Raw genomic sequence first — 22955 nt, forward strand, 5'->3', positions numbered from 1 at the left:
AAAAATATATCGAAAACGACAAATGATTCGTAGAACCCGATAGCAACGCCATCTATGGGTACAATTATCCCTCCATACATCTTTTTAATAGGGCAAGAGTAAAACAAAAATGTGCATGTTCTTCCCAAAAACCACATTTATCTTTGTAGCAAAATTAATTAAAATCCATTTTCATCCATTCAACCGTGAAAAACTAACAATCAAAATGAAAATCCTTCTTCTTGCTCGGTTTGATTTTTCATTTTGATCTCAAACAGTGGCGTGCACTTCATACATGCATTAAAGTACTGCATACCCTAAGAGTTCTCTTCTTAGTGCTTATTAAATACAAATTTTTCCAGTTTGCTTAATTTTATTACTAGTGCATACCCTGATCGACAACATTATGCACGCCACTAATCTCAAAGTGCCTTAAGTTCAGCCAACAAATATATATTAATAATTAAATTAAAATAAATCAAAACTAAGAATTAACAGTATATTAAATTTATAATTAATTACTTTAGATAAACGGCAAGCAAGACAGGATTAACTCAAGTAAAACAAACGCGCAAGATTAAGATGTATAATCAGAAAGGCGTCAATATCTGATACTGAGAGGTCAACGACCCTCCCCGTAGTAGTGTTTGTCATCCCATGCATCGGGGAGACGGAGTGGAACCTTCGCAATCCACGAAGTGTATATCTCCAGTTGGCAGTCGGGCCTGTAAATAATAATAAGAGTTATTAGCCGTCACGGTAGACTTCCTGTAGATATCGGAATCAAGTTCTTGTAGTAGCGGAGCCAGGGATGCTAAATTTGCAGTTACTAAATCAGCATGGGGACCTATTAGATTTGTTAGATTCATTCGTTCATTATCAACCCATATTCGACTCGCTGCTGAGCTCGAGTCTCTTCTCAGAATAAGAGCCAATAGTCCACCACGCTGGCCCAATGCGGATTGGCAGACTTCACACACGCAGATAATTAAGAAAATTCTCTGGTATGCAGGTTTCCTCACGGTGTTTTCCTTCAGCGTTTGAAACACGTGATATTTAATTTCTTAAAATGCACACAACTGAAAAATTGGAGGTACATCCCCGGACTGGATTCGAACCCACACCCTCCGGAATCGGAAGCAGAGGTCATATCCACTGGGCTATCACGGCTTTCATTTGTTAGATTAGATGATACGAAAAATAAATGGTTATTTATTTGTTTCTTTTTCTCCAGTAGGAAAAACTACAGACGTCGGAAGATCGTCGATCATTTAGTGGATTATTTCGTTCATAACAAATAAAAAAAAACCGCGTGGTTTGAAATCAGAAATACTAGGTTTCTATTTTGTAATTTTGGCACCCTCCCTCTACGTTATGGCGTTACGCTACTTGTACATAATTATGTTTTCTGTGGTTATGCTCAAATCGTTAGACTTTTGTCTAAAAATGAACACGTGCTGATAGTAGAGCTGGTAGAGTATTTCCTAAGTTTTTTTTGGTTTACCCACCAATATAAATGGCTCATGTTTATTGGAGGTATTCAACAACGTGCAAGATATATTATGTTCATCCGGCATCTGCCACTAGAATAAATCCAAAAGTCCCTTCTCCGGCTCTCTTACATGTTGCATACATTAGTATACAGGCTTACAGTAGTGCACTGGCAGAAATCGTCACGTAACGAAATAGCGTTAACACACAAACACACACATTTAACCATTGCTGTTTGCAGGTGTGTGTATGTGTTTATAAGCTTTATGTCTTTTTAAAGTATTATATTTAACGTGTAAATGTCATTTATATAATTTTTGTTATCGTTATTTTCATTTAAATCTGAGGTTAAACCCTTAGATCGTCCGTTATCAATCCATATTCGGCTCACTGCTGAGCTCGAGTCTCCTCTCAGAATGAGAGGGGTAGGCCAATAGTCCACCACGCTCGCTCAATGCGTATTGGACTTCACACACGCAGAGAATTAAGGTTAAATAAAAATTCTCAGGTATGCAGGTTTCCTCACGATGTTTTCCTTCACTGTTTGAGACACGTTATATTTAATTTCTTAAAATGCACACAACTGAAAAATTGGAGGTGCATGCCCCACCCGGAATCGAACCCACACCCTCCGGAATCGGAGGCAGAGGTCATATCCACTGGACTATCACGGCTCACAAACTCTTAGATGACTTGACTAATTTTCCTTTTCGAGATTGGACTCCTACGAAGGAGGCTTACATACTGTGGTACATACATACATACATACATATTACATAGGTGTGCGTCTCACAGGGCATGAGTGTAATGAACCGCATAGCAGGGATTAGGCAGATAAAACACAAATAAATCTGCCTGCTTGCTTATGTACAAACAATAAACTGAATTCAGCACAAGAGGCACTAATTAAAAATACATTTATAAGACTATGCCCCGTGGTTTTGCCCGCGTATACGGGAATGCAATATATATCATGATACTCGCAAATAATGTGGCTTTCTACTGGTAGTGTATTATTTTTTAATTATTTATTGTATAAATAGCATAGATATTGTTTAAATAAAACTTATAAATAATTCTGTTTCCACTGCAAAAGGTTTCTGATTTCAAATAATATCAAAAAACATACTTAACAATAAGTAATCATCAAAACCGGAGCTATTTCTGAGGAAGTTAAGGAAAAATGCTCTATTGATTGGACTAATTATTGTAAGACCTTTTGCTCTTACTACAAGCCTCTTGTATGAAGAATGACTTTCCAATTTAATTGCCTTGGAGGCCTTAGAAAATAAAACCCACCGAGCTTATTAGACAAATTTATAATGTAGATACATTCATTGAAGTTCTGCTATAAAATATTATTTTTATTAAATATTATTACTCAGTAAAGTAAAAAAACTTGGGGAATGATCTAGCAGACCGTAGTAAAATGTGACCTTTCAAAAAAAAAAGAATTCTTAATAATATTATACCAAGACTGAATCAATTTATTGAATCGATTAAATTTTATCAAATTCTGTGTACTTAAATTGAATTAAAGCTTTTAACTGCCCTGTGCCCACTACCCAGATAACTCAATAATGCTTTGAGCGAGAATTCAATTGAAAGTGAATTTAGCCAATCTTATAGATAGCACAGAGCTTACTAGCACCATATACAATTGTAATAAATTTTGCAAGATTTGACAGAAACTACTAGATCATTATTTTTATGAATCACACAAATTCAATATGTTTTCTCATCGTGTAAAACAAAACTCAAGTATAGTTGACTGCAATAAATCTAACAGTCAGATACAATTTAATACAGAAATAATTTACATTAAAGCACCCTCCGCCCGAATCCGAAAAAATATTTAACTTGGTCACCGTAAGGATTTTTTCAAAACTATTTAAATTAGTTTCGATAATTAGATGGTGTATCTAACATTTGCGTTTTTTTCCATTATCTATGGGACACCGTAATCTATACTAATATATAAAACAAAAAAGTTTGTTTGTTTGTATGTTTGATTGAACGCGCTAATCTCAGGAACTACTGGTCCGATTTGAAAAATTCTTTCAGTGTTAGATAGCCTATTTATATATATTTGGCGTTTTCCTACGGGAACGGGAACCACGCCTTATGGTTTATAAAATTATTATGATATCAAAATATATTTGATATACTGCGTCGCTTAGCTTCCCGTAAGACAAAAAACTGTAACAGTCTGTAAATGTTATCTGTATCAATAAAACCGTTACAAACACCTTATACAGGGTGCTCAGGATTACGTACATATTTTTTTGAATGAGATGTGTGCGAACTTGATTGAAATGCTAAGGATATTATGTTACGATGTGAAATTAAAGGGAATGTGTCTGTCTGTCTTTGATAAAAATGATCACAAACTTGGCAGCCAGCCATCCAATAACGCCCGTTGATGTGATAGGCACGGGTTTCAATGATTTCGGTAATTCCGTTTTGACCATGACATGTGGCAAAACAGACGCCGTCTCCTGACGAATAGCATCCGCCTCGCTCTGTGCTTGTCTGTAACATTATATACATATAAAAATAGTATTTCAATGAACAAACAATCTTTAACTTCCTTGTAACTTTTAAACCACAGTTTAATAAACTCATTCATCATAATAATCAACCCATATTTACAGCTGAGCTCGAGTCTCCTCTCAGAATGAGAGGGGTTAAGCCAATCCACCACGCTGGCCCAATGCAGATTGGAAGACTTCACACACGCAGATAATTAAGAAAATTCTCTGGTATGCAAGTTTCCTCACGATGTTTTCCTTCACCGTTTGAGACACGTGATATTTAATTACTTAAAATGCACACAACTGAAAAGTTGAAGGTGCATGCCGGATTCGAACCCACACCCTCTGGAATTGGTGGCATAGATCATAGGCTATCACGGTTCAAGTTTAATAAACTATTTAACTAATATTAATATCAATTAGATCTATGCCCAACTATATTTCACATGTTATTTCCAAATTAAAATAAATACATACTAATATAAAGTAAGTTTATGGCTGTAGTCATGTGGCATTGCAATTCTCTCTACAAACGCTATTGTCAAAAAAAATATTTAAAAATTAAAATTTTTATATAATCACGTCTATAAAAATTTGATATATGTTTTTTTGTCTAGTAATAACGCTAATGAACTATCCCTACTAATCCCTACTAATATTATAAATGCGAAAGTAATTCTGTATGTCTGTCTGTTACCTTTTCACGGCAAAACGGCTGAACTGATCAAGATGAATTTTGATGTAATAGTAAATGGGACCTTGTAGTAAAACATAGGGTACTTTTTGACCCTGAATTAAAAATAGAAGGGGGTGAAATACGGGTTGTAAGTTTGTATAGAAAGTCCTTCATTTTAAGAGTTACAGTATTAAAAATTTTATCATAAATCATAAAAGAAATACGAAATATAATGTGATTCAAGAATTTTTAAAATTCAACCTTTAAAGTGGTGAAATAGGGGTTGAAAGTTTACATCGATTTCCACGCGGTCGAAGTCGCGGGCATCCGCTAGTTTAATATAATTAAAAAAAAAGTTTCAGCTAGTCTATTGTAAAATAGGAAAGTCTTGATTTTTGTTACCGTCCATACCGTCATCATAAAAGTGTACAAACACTTGTATAGTTAATTATAGAACAATCAATACTCAAGTATCGATGAGTTTGACAAGGTAATATTAGTCCATAATAGCTCCTTACTAAACAGAAACGGTATCAAACGATAAGACTAATAAGTATCAATAATGCTGAAGGGATACTCAAGAGAATATTTTAAGACAAGATTTTTTTTTTAAAGAAAATTTAGCATAATATCTTTCCCATTTCCCTCCAACTAGTCAACCTAGTGCCATTATCAACCAATTTTAATACAGGGCCAGGCTCTCCTTATAAGAAACTCACCACGCTATTCCAGTATGGGTAGGTGGGCTTACGTCGATATTTTAAAATTCTTTAAGAGTTCTTTTACTGAGAGCCGACCTTACACCTTAACCAATATTTATAAATGCTATTGTAAATTTGTTTGTTTGTAATGCTTTCACGTCAAAACAACACCACGGCCTCAGTGGCGCAATGTTATGCGCGGTGGATTTACAAGACCGAGGTTCTGATCGATTGAGATTGAGGCCGATTGAGATTTTCTTAATTGGTCCAGGTCTGGCTGGTTCGAGGCTTCAGCCGTGGCTAGTTACCACCCTACTAACAAATACGTAATGCCAAGCGATTTAGCGTTCCGGTGCGACGTCGTGTAGAAACCGAAAGGGGTGTGGATTTTCATCCTCCTCCTAACAAGTCAGTCCGCTTTCATATTAGATTGCATCATCACTTACCATCAGGTGAGATTGTAGTCAAAGGCTTGTAAACAATAAAAAAAAATCACCAATGGATAGCTACCTTGTCAGCGAGTAACACTGGCGGTAACTCGAACTACGCAGGTGATAGATTCCGCGTGGCGTCTCCTACTTCTCCTAGCATTAAGGTTCGAGTTCACCGACATTCGTTTAAACATAATCAACCGTTTAAATAAGTTAAACGCCGTTAAGTCCAAATTTCCTGTTCACCACAGCTCTTAAGCCGGTTAAGGACGTAAATCGGGCGTTTATCTTAACCGAGCGTGGATACCCCGGTTAAGACGTCTTTGACAGACATAAGTGCAGGTTATGTTTTTGTAACGCTCGCAAGTTTCGCGAAGATTACTTTCTCAACTACCAAAATGCAAAGGACCCGTAAAATTATAAAGAGTTTATTTTTCATTTCAGAAATAATTCATTTTCACTCATAAATAAATCACTTCTTAGCTTTGAGGTTTTATGCCACTGGATGCAGGCAGCTTCGTTTTCGAAACAAAAAAATATAACAAAATGACAAACATTTGTCAATTTGACATGGTACATAATAAATCGGTGTTGCCAATACGTATTTTTCTAAATCCCTACAAATCGAAGCAGAAACTCCCCAAATTGGGGAAAGAACATACCGCAATTTCCCATAAAATCCCAGCCATTTGGGGAATTCCTCGCAAGTTGGCAATGCTGTTATAGATAATAAATAAATTGTTCATAAATCGTTCACTCGTAGTTCTCCATCGCTCGGTTTACAAACCAGAGTCAAAAAGCGTCTGGTGAACAGGAAAAAAACGCTCCTTGTTCAAACTATGTTTAATATTTGACGGGCCGGTTTTGCAAACTCCGTTTATATGAAAGTCGGTGAACTCGGGTCTAAGTGTATCATACTATCCGTGCAAACTGTGTCCAAATACCTATCACATATTACATATTCGACTTCAAGGTTTATTTGTAAATAAAACCTACTCAATATTTATGTCAATTTTATTAGTCATAGGCGGGTGCGTTGGCAAGCGGCTATCGTAATAAAATTTGACATTGGTTTCGAGCGAAACTGCTTTGTGATTATAATTTCCGTGGCACACTCCTTGACGTAAACATTTTATTGTTTACTAGCGGACGCTCGCGACTTCTTCCGCGTGGATTTCAGCTTTTCATAGATCCCTAAGATTTCAAGGATGTTATTATCCATATAAACCTTCCTCTTCAATCTCTCTATCTATTAAAAAAACTGCATCAAAATCCGTTGCGTAGTTTTAAAGATTTAAGCATACATATTGACAGAGTAAGCGACACTATGTAGCGATGGTAAACTTATAGATATATTTTTCTATCTATACATTGATGGCCTCCGTGGCGCAGTGGTATGACCAGTGGATTTACAAGACGGGGGTCCTTGGTTCAATCCCCGGCTGGGCCGATTGAGGTTTTCTTAATTGGTACAGGTCTGGCTGGTGGAAGGCTTCGGCCGTGGCTAGTTACCACCCTACCGACAAAGACGTACCGCCAAGCGATTTAGCGTTCAAGGGTTAACTTGTCATTCAATAAAAAAAAATCAAAAAATGTTGACGAAGTCACTGGCGTCAGTCAGTACTAATATTATAAAGCGGTAAAGTTTGTGGTATTGCCACAAACTTTACCGCTTTTAATCTCTGGATCTACTGAACTGATTATGAAAATTCGTTTATCTCTAGAAATCCACGTTATTTGTGAGTATCATAGGCGTTATTTTATTTCCGTATTCTTACGGGAACTGGAACTACGCGGGTGAAACCGCAGGGCGTTGGCTAGTAAATAATAAAATGGGACTATGGTTTCGCGTAGGGATTGTTTCTATGCGTTATCTGGTTTGTAATGGCGACTAGACTATGGGGGGACTATAAAACGAAGGGGACTAGAACAACAAAACCCTTCGTATATTTTCGCAAGTATTCGGCCCCTGTTCAACCCTCTTCTAGTTATCACCCTAGATTCTACGTTTCTAGTACAACATTGATCTCATATTGTAGGGGAGCTCGTAATGCTAAACGTGTATTACTTATACCAGTGGCGAAGAATGGAATTTAGATGAAGGTACGCCGTCCCAAAAGGCAATTCATACAGTGTGTTAAAAAACTCCGGTTTTTCATACATCTAAATACAGTACAACAATGAATATGCATGGTTTTTTAAAGATAACCCGGCGGAAATCGGCTTACATGACCTCTTCGTCGCTGCTACTTTCTCGGGCGTCTCGACCTTTTAGATTTTGGTAGATTGGATTATAGGAAGATTTAACGATTCTCTTCAAAAGATACGAATAGTTCGTTGACGAATGTTAGGCTGTTTGTAGTATCTAATTATTTCCTACTAGCCGACGCCTCGCGGTTTCACCCGCGTAGTTCCCGTTCCCGTGAGAATGTTGGGATATGAAATAAAAAATTTTGAAAAACGCCCCGAATTTCATGAAATTATTAATTACACTTTCGATCAAGTCATCAATATTTCCTTTTAGTGCGCTTTCATTTGAGACCCCATTTGCAGACATTCGGTTATTTTTCCCCAATTTCACCTCCCTTTTAAACGGCTCAACCGATTCTCATAAAATATATCTAAGAACACTCGCACTTAAGTTACCTTTAATACAAACAAAAAAAAAATAATTGCTTCATCCGTTCGGGAGATATGGTGACTACAATCAAGTATACAATCTGACAGACTGAAAGACACGTCAAACTTATAACAAACCTCTTTTGCGTCGGGGGTTTAAAATATAGCCTATGACACTCATCTATAGTAATTAAAGCTGAAGAGTTTGTTTGTTTGTTTAATTAAACGCGCTAATCTCAGGAACTGCTGTTCCAATTTGAAAAATTCTTTCAGTGTTAGATAGCCCATTTATTGAGGAAGGCTATAGGCTATATATTATCCCCGTAGTCCTAAGGAGAACCACGCGTCAGCTAGTAAATAATAAAGTGACTTTCAAGTAGAAGAAGAAGAAGAAGAAATATACTTTATTGTACATTAAAAACAAAAATAAACAATAACTTATAATACCACTTAGAAACTAATGTACAAATGGCGGTCTTATCGCTAAAGAGCGATCTCTTCCAGACAACCACTGTGGAACGTAAGCACCGAGTAAGTAGTACCTAAAAGAATTTTCATAATCGGTTACGTAGATCTAGAGATTACCCCTTACAATACCACAAACTTTACCTCTTTATAGGTATCAAATAATATCTAGACCATTTTAGTCCAATTCAAAACGCAAATGCAGTGCAATCCATTAGACAATGCCGTGAAACAGGTAGTTTCCACTCGTGTATAATTACGACTCGTATTGTGTTTGTGTTTGTGTAGGTAATCCCTAATCTTCCTGTTAGCAGAACACGTGACGCGGTTATATTCATTAGCCAAATTGGTGCATTGTCCAGTTGCACACATTTCAATGCCTACATCGGCTTAAAATTGTTCTATTCAACGAGGAACTTGAATATATTCAATCCCGCGACTTCGTCCGCGTGGATATCAGCTTTTATAAATATAAATCCCGCGGGAACCATGGATGTTATTATTCCTCCCTCTTGATTTTGAGAGACCCGTGCTCAACAGTGAGCCGAATATGGGTTGTTAATGATGACGGGGAACTTGATTAAAATAATCTATTACCTGTAGAATCTTACACTTATCTATACTAATATTATAAAGCTGAAGAGTTTGTTTGAACGCGCTAATCTCAGGAACTACTGGTCCGATTTGAACATTATTTCAGAGTCCGATAGCCCATTTATCGAGGAAGGCTATAAGCTATATATTATCCCCGTATTCCTACGGGAACGGAAACCACGCGGCGTCAGCAAGTTATGTTATAAATCTTTGTTGTTCGGTTCAGGATCGTGAAGGTCTATGTCCTGCAGTGGACGTCCATCGGCTGATATGATGATAAATAGAAGCATGGGCTGACAAAAATCAGTCTTCATAAAATGGGATCCACCTGGCTATTGCTCTTTGTACATAATTATTTAGGAGTTATTAGGATAATAAAATATTATTTGCCTTGCTTCATGCAGCAACCAAGACCACCTCTCAGCCCATTGCTTTTTGCAGTTTTCAGCCTTCTTCCATTGCGATCGCATTTGAAACGCCTCTGTGTTTGGATCGTATCTAATAATGCTCTGCTCCTTCGCCATTGCTAATATAAAAATAGAATGATGAATTACAAGAAACAATAAGATTAATTAAGGTTGTTTACTTTCTTCATTCACTCGTTTCAAAACAATACTCTAATTGGATGAAGGTATTTATTAATTAGTGATCCCGGGGGCGGCTTGAGATTCTCCTACTCGAAAATAATCTCAACCCGATACCTATTTATATCATCTAAGTAAAACGGTAGAACCTATTGATTTGTGATAATAATAGACAGGGATAATTATATACCTAGTAGGCGTATTTGTTTTAAGCTTTTATTTATATTAGTTTCTCCATTATGCGGGAATTTTGTACGAGTACTCGTACGTATGTATAATGTCAGCCATCAAGTCGATGACGATGACGATCAAGTAATCTCACATGCCTACAGCGCTAACGGCTTGACAGCCGATAAAACTGATCGTGTATTGGTCGTGATTTGAATGTCATCATGGCGATCGCGACCAACACATAATCGGTTTTATCCAACGTCAAGCTGGAAGCGCTGCAGGCATGTGAGATTACTTGATCGTCAGTGGCTGACATAATGTACATGTAGGTATATCGCGTGACAATGTCATATTATGTAGACATGAAGCTGGTGATGATTGGGCTGGAACGTGGTGATAGGAAGGTCGTATTAAAACGACTTAGTCCTATTCGGGGTGCGCTTTGTTTAATTCGTCTTTTGACAGTATCCAGCATCTAATATTGGTCGCTAACTGTGGGCCTTATTAGAAGGCTCAAAGTCACTCAGCGGACGATGGATCGAGCTATGCTTGGAGTTTCCCTGCGTGATCGAATCAGAAATGAGTAGATCCGCAGACGAATCAAGTCACTGACTTTGGTCAGCGAATCGCGAAACTGAAGTGGCAATGGGCAGACCACATTGTTCGAAGAACCGATGGACGTTGGGGTCCCAAGGTGCTGGAATGGCAACCCCGCACTGGAAAGCGCAGTGTTGGATGAGCCCCCACTAGCTGGACCGAAGTTATCAAACGGGTTGATTACATTTATTACGACCCTCGATCAAGAGCTGACAAATTATTTAGATAAATCGTCACTTCCATTCTACTTACGCTCACTCTGATTTGCTCTGAGGTATTTCTATGAATTGTATTGAATAGCTCGCCAGGGGACAGGCGGTTGCGATCAAGTGGGACGAGTATAACAAAGAATATTAAGTAGTTTCCGACCGATACGGAAATGCAATAAATACAAAACTTTAGGCGCCGCGTGCACTACCTTATAAGATCTATAAGTGGGTCGATTAGAAAGTATTCGACTTTAATAACAGTTGCATTTCGGATCACTTGAAAACTACTTCTACTAAAATGTATCAGCTGTTGATAAGGGACTTGATATTCTAATGTCAGCCACTGACGATCAAGTAATCTCACATGCCTGCAAAGCTAACGGTTTGACAGCCGATAAAACGTGTTTTGATAGCTTTGTGCATGACATCATGCCGATCGCGACCAACACACGATCAGTTCTATCGGCTGTCAAGTCGTTAGCGCTGCAGACATGTAAGATTACTTGATCGTCAGTGACTGACATAAGCACTTTGAAATAAATATCTATGATTATAATGTCAGAGCCTTTGGATTTGCCTACAAGAAGCTTAAGATCGCGGTTTACAAAACATACATAGAATCTTAAAAATTTATATATTAAGATTAGGTCGAATCACGAAATCTAGAAAACCGCATGATGTATAAAGCTGAAATTTGGCAGTGAGGTAGCTTATAGTTAGTAGGTATACACTAAGAAGGGATTTTGCGATAGGGCCGGATTAAAAAAGTCTGAGGGCGGACCAAGTCGCGGGCGTCCGCTTATTATTATGTCCGTACGTCATCAACCCATATTTGGCTCACTGCTGAGCTCGAGTCTCCTCTCACAATGAGAGGGGTAAGGCCAATAGTCCACCACGCTGGCCCAATGCGGATTGGCAGACTTCACAATCGCAGAGAATTAAGATAATTCTCTGGTATGCAGGTTTCCTCACGATGTTTTCCTTCACCGATTGAGACACGTGATATTTAATTTCTTAAAATGCACACAACTGAAAAGTTGGAGGTGCATGCCCCGGACCGGATTCGAACCCACACCCTCCGGAATCGGAGGCAGAGGCCATCCACTGGGCTATCACGGTATTATTATGTATAAAAGGTATAATGGTTCGTTAGACAAAAACTACCAAAATAACATCGAAGTCATCATGCAATAAGAAATACCTTTTAAAAACAAGCTATAAATAACTCCCAAAACTGACTGATTTAAAGAAATGCACCAAAATGAGTCACAAAGCTCCTAAATAAAGTTTGTGTTCGTTTTATTTAGTAAATTCGTAAGCGTGTGTTTTTTGTGATATTTTGAAATTTGGACGCGACATTTGTCTTTGTTGATATTTTTAAAAAATAAGGATGTCAATTTTCCGAGTTTGTATTTTGCAAGGGTTTTTTTAATATTTATGGTACCTATTTTGTCAATCAGTGTAGGACATGAATAAAATCCGAATTATTATAAATGCGAATATGAATATGAGATTATTTGTTATCTTGAGAACAAGTGACATCCTACTAATATTATAAACGCTAAAGTTTGAGTGGATGCTTGTTACACTTTACACTTTAACAACGCAACTACTGAACCGATTTGGTTAAAAATTTGAAGTGAAGACTAATAATAGGTTCCCTGGATTAACACATAGTCTACTTTTGAACAATCCCGGGATCCTAGAAAATTCCATGGTTTCCGCGGGATTAGTGAAAATCTGAATTCCGGACGCGGACGAAGTCGCGAGCTATATTTTGCCCTCATATTCCAGGTTTCACGTAAAAAATCTACAAAATGGCACGTTCTTCTGCTACCTGTACTTCGTAATGTTTCCTCAGGGTAGGCTGTGATTTTTGCATCTTCTTCTTGTAACCTTCATTCTTCATCGGTCCACTTAAGTGGGGATGACCAACACTGATGCGGAGTCGCCATTCCAGCACCTTGAGACCCCAACGTCCATCGGCTCTTCTACTATGTGCCCCATCCAAAGCCTCCACAACTTCGCAACTCGTTAAATTTGGTTCTTCTGCAGATCTCATTTCTGAGATCCTCCGAGCATAGCTCGTCATATCGCCCACTGAGTGAGTCTGCGCCTGATAACGCCCAGAGTAAGCGACTAAGTCTTGGATCCGTAAATTTTCAGGCATGTCGCGGAGTTTTGCGAAAGCTTCGAAGAAGTTGAATTCGGTGGCTTACCCCTGTGTCAAATTCATCATCATCATTAACAACCGATGGACGTCCACTGCTGGACACAGGACATTGACCTTCAAGCACAACGGTCTCGAGCCTCCAGCATCCAGTGGCTATGTCAAATTGCACTTATCTGACTGGGCCATGTGTCCTTTAATTTCGAGTGCAAAGTTGGAGCTTTACTTGAGATGTTAATTTTGAGGTCCACCGGTTGAGGAAATCTGCTAAGGTCAAAATATAAGCATAGGTCTAATAATGCCCCATTAACATGTAGCCGCATTGAATAGACTTTTCTTTAATCACAACACAACCCCTCCAAGAATAATAAAAAGGGTGACCTACTTTTAAAACTAAAATAGCTTCAAACTATACTATAGCTTCAAATTAACCGAGTTTTCTTTGCAATGTTAAATATCTAGGTATAAATAGGTGCCTGAATTAGACGTAACTACAATAACATCAAAGTTCACGTTTATGGCGAAGAGCTATTATGGGTGAACCTTAATCGATCCTTAATGGCACTTACCTACACCTTTCTTGAATGTCATTATCGATGTTCACTTTCACGATATATTTTCTATTTTTACACTGCAATAAATTGTAGATAAAAGATATAGACAACTGAATGGCGCGCTGTTGTCGGTCCAACATCCAAAGATTTAGAACCATTGTTTTCGCCAATACACACATTTGCAACAAGTTGAATTTGGGCGTGGACTACGTTTATTTTATATTTATTTAAAATAAACGTAAAATTAAGTATAAAATTATTCTGTGAACATAATGATTTCTTTTGAGTTGAGTATGTTAAAATCGTAGCATCTTACATTTTTTTCATTCTGTAACTCACTAACTTTGACGATGTTAGTTGACATAATACACGAAATTGAGATTCAATGTAACTTATGGCATCCAGTGCCTACTGGTGTATTACCATAAAGGGTAGATGTTGCTGTGATGTTTATTTTAATAGGTAGGCTTTAATAAAGACAAAAATATTGAACAGGTGACCTGTGTTCATTTAGGGGTTCGGATCAATTCAATACTTTACTCTTCTTTACTTTAATTTACTATTCTCTCGTAGACGTATTTATTTTTTGGATAACTCATATCTCTACGAATCTTAAGACAAAATATTTCTCCAAGCTTTGGGCGTAGGTATGCTATTCGATGTAAAGATGGATAAAAACTGGTTATTTTTCTTCTTATACCTCATAATTTTCGGATTCAAAGTACCTACACGATAAACATTGTTTCTACTGCTTGAAATTAGGTAGACAAATTTTCTCAAGTCTATTCTGGTAGCAGTTTGGCCGTTGCTAGCTATTACTGCATTAAATTTTCCAGCAGTAATTTCTAGTTCGTTAAGGTCACTGCCGACAAACGTTTTAGCTTTTACTTGACTGTTCGATGCTTCTATATCGAACAAAGTCAAGGCTTGAATAATATATGCTCCTTTCAAGTTAGAGCGCTACAAACTTAAACTGTTGCGTCACTTAATTTTGGATAAAACATAGATGCCTATGTTATTTAAATTGTTGAATTATTTTTGTTGATTTTTATTTATTTATAATATATAAACAAAATGTGACTGCTATGATATATATTTTTGTAATGGTCTTTTCACGACCTTTAATTTGATACCCATATTGTTCGGTTAACGTCGATTCTCTTTCTACGATCGCTAACGCTTCGAAAACTAGAAAGATATTGTATGGGAATGACATTTGCTATCATCAGATCACGTGATCAAGATCTGTCATTCCCTTACATCTTTCTAAAAAAAAAGTAAACAATTTACAAAAATATAACTCAAAACATTAACGATTTACATTAAAAACCCTTCAACCACTTTTTAAATTTTTAGGGCTAGAATTTTGAAAAATCATAAAAGACACATTATTTTTAGTATAAAGAGTTGATTTATTTATTTAATAGTAATTAGTATCGATAACTTTTCAGTTTTGTGCATTTTAATAAATTAAATATCACGTATCTCAAACGGTGAAGAAAAAACATCGCGAGGAAACCTTCATATGTGAGAATTTTCTTAATTCTCTAGGTGCTTAAAGTCTGCCAATTCGCATTGGGCCAGCATGGTGGACTAAGGCCTAACCTGAGAGGAGACTCGTTCTCATCAGTGAGCCAAATATGGGTTGTTAATGAGTATCGATAATGGACTATAACACCTGCTTTTTTCACAGGGTCTCGTTTGGGAGCTCCAAGGGGTCGATGGTAGAGACCCTCATCTACGAGAGCCCCCTACAGGAGGAACCCGAAAGCAGCCCGCCCCCGAAGTTCCAAGAAACCGCATTCCCGTATACGCCCGTCGAAGACGAGTACGTTTTGTTCTTTATGAGTATGTTTTATTTATTTTCATACAATTGGCGAATTCGTGAAATGGCGAATTCTCTATTTAATTTTGTGCTTTTGTGCATTTTATTAACGAGTTTGTTTCGACAATTGCGCTGTACAAATTACTATTTTTTTGCGTAAGTATTATTTCACTTTTTATTAAAATGTACCTACCTATGTAACGAGTATTAGCAATTAGAAGTAGCAAGTAACAATTTACAGATAATAACATTTCTTGAACCACGTGTTAACACAAAAACAATTCAAATATTATTAAATAGTTTTCAGATTTTTCACTATACCTACTTGTAGTATGAGGTTTATTAGGTACCTACTTTCCTTTCATTGGTCAACGAAAAGTACCCGATAAATTAAGAGTCCCTTGAGAGTATACAAATGTACGTTTTTTTGCAGCATAAACGTTCCGTCTTTTTAAAATAATTTAAAAAGATGATTTCCAAATTGATCCTGTAACTCTAGAGCTGTGTAAAAGCTGACCTTTCTCCCCCCCATTTCCTATCTACTGAATGTAGTCAGGCAGACGATTACGAAGCGAGGTCAGGCTTTGTTACGACTGAATGGGGAAATGAATCTTTTTTTTCTAGATCCAGTACAATGACTAAGTCGTGACTGTCGGATTCGAAACTCTTTAGAAATAGATGAGGTTATAGAGCCTTATTTGTCCAGTGGTTAGCCCATACGGTTTTTGACTATGAGGTTTAAGGCTCAAGCCTAATACAGCCCCCCTAGCCAAGTAGCATGTCGATTCTCTTTTTACGATCGCTAACGCTTCGAAAAGTATAAATATGTATGGGAATGATATTTGCTATCGACAGGTCACGTGATCAATTTAATACATTTTTCTAGTTTTCGAAGCGTTAGCGATCGTAGAAAGAGAATCGATGTGCCACTTGGCTAGGGGGGCCGGACTATGAAATACTTGTATTAAGCTTTTTTATCTTTCATGAAATTATTATAAATTTAGGCCCAGAATTATAAAGTCGATGGTGGGACTATCTCGTGTCTGCCAGAAGGCTTCAGAGCAGGGAATTCAGAAATTGATGATGGGACTCTCTCGTGCCTGCCAGAAGAAAGTAGGCTTCGAGGTTTCAGAAGAGATAATTCCGAAGTTGATGGTAGGAATCTCTCGTGCCTGCCAGATGGCTTCAGAAGAAAGAATTCAGAAGTTGATGGTGGGACTCTGTCGTGCCTCGGGGAGCAATTGAGTCGTCGGTTCCGGTCATTAATATTGACATCTGATTGTGATCATTACAAAGTAAAACATTATCAATTTAAACCCGCCCACCCGTAATAGTGCAGCGCGTTATGACTTATTCCCAGCTGATTTGTTATTCAGTTCTTTATCTCTTTCTCGAAATTGGAATTGAAAGAATAGTAGAGGTTTACCCAGTGACGTAGCTCGCCTTGGAGAGGCCCTGAATCAAAATTAGTAAGTGTAAGTAGTGAGGGGCCTAATATGCGAGCGGCAAATCCCGAAAATCTCTTAAGCAGTTTTTTTCTCCAAAAATCACCAGTGTGAGATTGTGCATTAAATTTTACTAATTTTTGCTTTACGTCTATAAAGAGGTAAAAAAAATTTTTTAGGGTTTTTCCCTACATGCAAAGTGAGGATGATTTTTTTATCGTATATCCTATACTGTGGGGTATCGTTATCGGTATTTTTGTTTATTACAGAGGTTAAAATGCTAACTTAATCTACGGAACCCTACACTGCGCGTGGCTCGACACGCACTTGGCCGGTTTTTATAATATGAAGCTGTCTAGCCACTTCTTTTATTGCATTCTTGGATATTACTGGTCTTTAATCGACAAAGAACCGAAAATCATAGAATCGAATTTTTTAACTGTGACGCAACGTCTGAGCAATTCGAAGGAATCTTAACAAAACAGTAAACTCTTTAATCGCCCAGACTTTTTAAGCGACGTCAGTGCTGGAGTCTGCAGCATTATTGTCGTGTTGCCAGTTTTACGACGGCACGATAACACTGGGTCAATTGCATAAGGTCTTGTTTTCCAAGAATTGCCCGAATGGTACCGGACATAAAAGTAACGGTTTTTATGATTACCGTATCGTTGTTTTTTTTTTCTTAAGAAAACGTCAACAATTTAGTCACTCTTATTTATAAAACGACGCACCGCAACGAGTTTGTGCCTACAATTCTGGCAGCGATCGAAAGAGCAAGTTCATCGTCCGTTTATATGCTAAAATTCAAAAGCGTACTTATATTATTTAGTAGGGAAGCCCCAGAGAGAATATTGGGAATTACTCGAGCGCGGCACCCATCGGTGGGTATGTTTTTGGCAATTTTAGCAACCCGAAATATAAATCTGCTTCCGAAATCCAGCCAGTCAGATTAATTTAATTTGGTGGGTTAGTTAATAGCTAAATAGAGTGAATTTTGAAAATCTGATTTCTAAGTAAACCAATAGTGGAACAGTTATTAAAGTAAAATAAAACGGTTTTCTTTCAGCCCTCGAGCCATAAGCACAGTTATTTTTGATGTGGGTCCCTATCCTAGAATATAAAAAAGACATATTATTATAATGATTAGGTACCCTATTTATTACTATTTTATATCTAAAATAGCCATTTATTTAAATGTTTTGTCAGTTGGCCTACAATAAGTTACGAGTACTTTAGTCAATAACATCTTATATAAGTCATCTATGTCACCGGCGTTTTGCATATAAAAAGATTTTTTATGTGTAAAACGCCGGTTGTGTATTGTGGATAGGTATGTAATATGTGCCATACTATTGTATGCTTCGGTCGTAGGTACTTGATTTAAAACTAGATAATATTATTATGTATTTCTAAATCTGAAGTATCCTGTTCCTATTGATACACTGTATTACACGATCAATATTGAACGCAATGGATTATGACAGTTTTAAAAGATTGTACATAAATTATACGTATACCATATTGTACATAAATACTTAGTATTTTGTAGAATTAACAGGTTATTTGTGATTCGGATCTAAAAGGTCAATTTTGCGGCGCTGCCATGGATCGCTAAAATCACTCCTTAGTACACGAAAGAATGACGTGTCGCTGAGAGAGATCGTTAAATGTATGGGCTAGGCTTTAAACAGATTACAAAAATATCTTTATTGTTTTGTGCTTTTATTTTTGGTTTATTTTTTATATTTTTATACTTCATATAAAAAAATGTCACATTGAACGTAAGGAAGCTAAAAAGTGGATAAGTTTTTATCTAATTACTTTATAAGAATTTTAATGATTTTTCAGTTTTATAATCTTTATTTTATAAACATCCAGACAATTTTGGTTTTGTATGTATTAATTACCCTAATGCCTCCTAAAAATCAATATTTTACAAGCTTGTCATATTCTCTTAATAATATCATAGCTTAACATTATTAAAGCGTAAAAATTCATAGGTAGGTAGGTATTAGATAGGTATATAGGTAGGTACTGATTGCGTGATGTTTATCATCTTCACAATACAAATTATAAGTAGGTAGGACTTCCTTTATGATGATAATAGATAGCTAGGTACATCTTTAGGTTTTATTCTTATCATGCTCAATTTCAATGGAATATTAATGATACAGTTCTTCAGAAAACCATTGTTAACTACGAGTAGATGTCGCCTGCGACTTCGTCGTCCTGGATCCTTGGGCTCGTCTGTATAGTTCAGGATAACAATGGTCCATATTGAAAATTAATTGAGTCGGCGGAGATGGAAGTTAGGTTAGGACATTTTGAATTGCTTCATAATTAAAGATTCATTGTATGAAAATATTCGATCCAACAGAGTTAGAATTAAATGTTTGATGTTATAGGTAGGTACTTACTGAGAAATAGGGATGACGAAAATAGGATGTAATTTTCAGAAAAAGAGGTAGGTAGGTGCAAAACTGAATCTAAAACTTAGAAACTAACTTTGTAGATATACCTATACTAAGTGCCATTCAGGTTTGTTGTTGATTCAAGTTTTTGTTGTTGTTGTTTTAATATCAGCTGATGCATAATTGTATCAGCATTTGCTGATACATCAGTTTAAGCATCTGCTGATGCATGAGTTCATTTACTGATACGTCGTCATAAACATCAGCTGATATTAAAGGCAACTACGCTGATAGGTATTCGTGATAATAATTTGATGTTAATTATATTAAGTAGCTAACATTCGTCAAAATTAGTGAATTGACCGGCTTGCCTATGACGATAAGTCGATGTTTGTTGTATGATTGGTATGACCCAATGTGTTATTAGATCTCGGCTGACGTATGATGTTTTTATTGAAACTGCAACAAGCGGTTTTTTTTGCATTTTCCCCGAAACTGTTAGAATGTGAAATAAAAAACAGGGATAAAATGGGGATGAAAGCATACACATTTTTTCACAGATGAAGCCACGGGCGTCCGCTAGTAATTCAGATATCAAGTGCTGTGTAACGCTGGGGCAAACATAATATAAGTATATACCATGTAGGTGTATACCTTTAACGAAACCCCTCCAGGTCCTACCAAAACGCTACGATGCTCCGTGGTTTGTACGCAATAACGACTTACATAGAGACCTAGATCTCCCTACAATAGCCAATATATGAAACAGCTCTACAAAACTCATTTTGAGTTTCGCCACCACTCAAACAAACTATTGGTTGAAGCTAGCAACTACAGCCCCGATCCCAAAGCCGATTGTAGATCTAGACGCCCGAAAAACGTCGTTTACGATAATGACGATGACATTAAAACGACTGACAATGCTTCCCAGGCAACACAAACACAAGCTACACAGCATCTTCGCTAGCAAAGACGAGGTCCCTGATGTCTGACGTTCCCGGATGTAAGTTTTTTGAACCCACGATCTCGGGAGCGCCCGGATACACTCATGCCAAAACACCCTTCCGAATAGCCGAAGTCCTAGTCTTAGAGAGTCGTTCCCCATCAGGCGATGTTTTTGCGCTCGCCCAAAATCCCCAGTGACGCCACTGAGGTGCTATTAAGGAGACTACGGCACTTACACAATAAAAAATAAGGCTTCTTAATAAGCTTAATCCCGGAAATATCCATTGTTGGATTTGTAAAAAAACAGAATTCCACGCGAACGGTGTCGCGGGCGTCCATTAATTGGTAGATAAATAGTATCTACTAATAAATAGTATATACCTACACTATTCATTCTAATAAGTAAACAAGAAGACTGGAAAGACATAAATTAAGCGTTTTAAAACGATTCACTCGTTTCGAAAACCCCATCCGATTAAAAGAATCGAGAATGTGAATCGTGAATCGCATGTCATGTCGTTTGTCGAGACTCGAGTAGTTCGCTGTTTGTCGAGTATTGAGTACGTCACTAGTTGGCACGAACACGAATATGCTCCGCCCGCTTCGCTCCATTCTCCTCGGCCGTGCGCGACGGCGACTTCCGAGATCGATGTTGTGAACGGCGAACGCAGCGGAACAGCGAACACTGTTTTGAAGCGCCGAGTGAATTTAGCCTATAAAATTGGGCTAATGTTTTTAATTTGTACTGCAATTACCTGTTACCGTTTCTAAAAGTGAACTCTCGATACGTGCACCTCGATGATTGTGAACGTCGTGTCTCTATTATTGTGAATACATTGCAAAGGTACGTTATTTACTATTTCGTTTAATTTTGCTGCGCATTGAGATCATAGGATGAATTCACTTGTTATTTTGTGGGAAACATATGTTTTTGTTGAGAATGTACTGTGTTGTGTGTATTACAAAAGATAATCCGGCGAGTGGCCATCTACTTTAACATGTTCGCGAAATTTATTGTGTGGAGAATTCGGTCAGGGTGACGTCACATCGTCACAAGGATTGTATTAAAAACATAAAACGACTTATTCCATCATGCATTGATGTCCAAGGTCACGCCTGACCGCTTAGTATTATAAAACCAGTAAAATACATTGGTAATTTCTATTTATAATACTTTTATCAATCGTAATTGGTAACCCTAAATTATCGAGGACCCGCCCTGTCATCCATTAAGTACGAATCTCGCTGAGCGTCATCTTTTCCTGTTCGTTTTTTTTTATTTCTTTTTGTTATCAGCTATGTTGAGACTAATATTGTGTTGTGATATAATGGCTTATCACATAAACTTGATATGATTGCTTGTTACATACACGCTAGTTTTTACAATCGAAATATTTTCCGATTCTGGCCCACTTCTGTACATATAACAATATTTAAAAGTAAATCATCTATGATATATATTCCGTTTTTTTTTTTATATTCGCCCAGTCAATACCTTTCTTCACTATCTGGAGAATAAATGTTAAGTGTCTCTTTAAAATTTATTTATATAAAAAATAAACCCTCCCGCTGTGAGACATTTGAGTGCCCAAGCAACCGGTGGTCATGGTCCAGAGTCAGGGACCTCCTTACAAAACGCGCCGTCTCAAGAATCACTGCCTTCTGTATCTTACTCTTGGTCCAACAATTTCTTAAGATGTTGGTCGATAAGACCATTGACTGAAACAACTATCGGAACAATAATAGTTGACTCAACATTCCACATGCCGGTAATCTCATGACCAAGATCTAAGTATTTTGATACTTTTCCATTTTGTTTTTAACCAGATTATTATTTAAGTCTTTAAACCATTAGCCTGGCAACATGTTAGTGTAATTTGTATATTTTTTAAAGCTGTACACTCCGACACTCCATTAATTGGTATATTAATTTAACAATCTAATTAAACTTCACATAGGTGTCAGGTATCAGGGAGTTAATACTTCAATGCTATTTTATACTGAAAGGCACTAGTGCATCAAAACTGAGGCAGACAAATGTGCATAATTGTCTTAATTTAGTCGCTTATTAAACAACAAAAGCTATTTAAAAAAATATCTATATACTATCTGCAATGTTGAGTTGTGTGTTCACAAAGCTTAAAAACTATACATAATTAAATATTTTGTGTTTACTTACGTGGATGTAAGTAAACACAAAATTGAGCATGTCAGTGGAGCAGCTAATTCAGATCACTTGTTGCTGTGATTTTGTAAGCACATAACAAATCCATAGTATTGTCATTGTAATAATTACAAACAGGGTTTGTGAATTGTGATTATTATTAACAATCTCTAACTCGGAAGGTCCGAGGTTTTAGGATAATTTACGTTTATGACTGAGACTTGTATTGAAATGCCAAAGTAGTGTACTACTTTGTGGGAATTTCTGGACATTAGAAATCTATAAATATAATATCTTGGTTAACTTGGTTATAACTCCATCTGTCTAGTGAAACAGAGGAGACATAACTAAACAGATTAAATTATTGCAAAGGTATCATACTTTCAATTA

The 22955-nt window shown here is 37.0% G+C and overlaps 1 protein-coding gene across 1 annotated transcript in view; it reads left to right on the forward strand.

Annotated features, from left to right (window-relative positions):
* LOC112056054 (uncharacterized) overlaps positions 1–22955 on the forward strand; it is a 75229-nt gene that overhangs the window by 41139 nt on the left and 11135 nt on the right. Inside the window, exon 3 of the mRNA XM_024096394.2 lies at positions 15469–15603. Within this exon, the coding sequence (XP_023952162.1) occupies positions 15469–15603 (135 nt within the window). The remainder of the gene's footprint in view (positions 1–15468; positions 15604–22955) is intronic.

This window comes from Bicyclus anynana, chromosome Z (genome assembly GCF_947172395.1).
Source record: "Bicyclus anynana chromosome Z, ilBicAnyn1.1, whole genome shotgun sequence".
Taxonomy (NCBI): domain Eukaryota; kingdom Metazoa; phylum Arthropoda; class Insecta; order Lepidoptera; family Nymphalidae; genus Bicyclus; species Bicyclus anynana.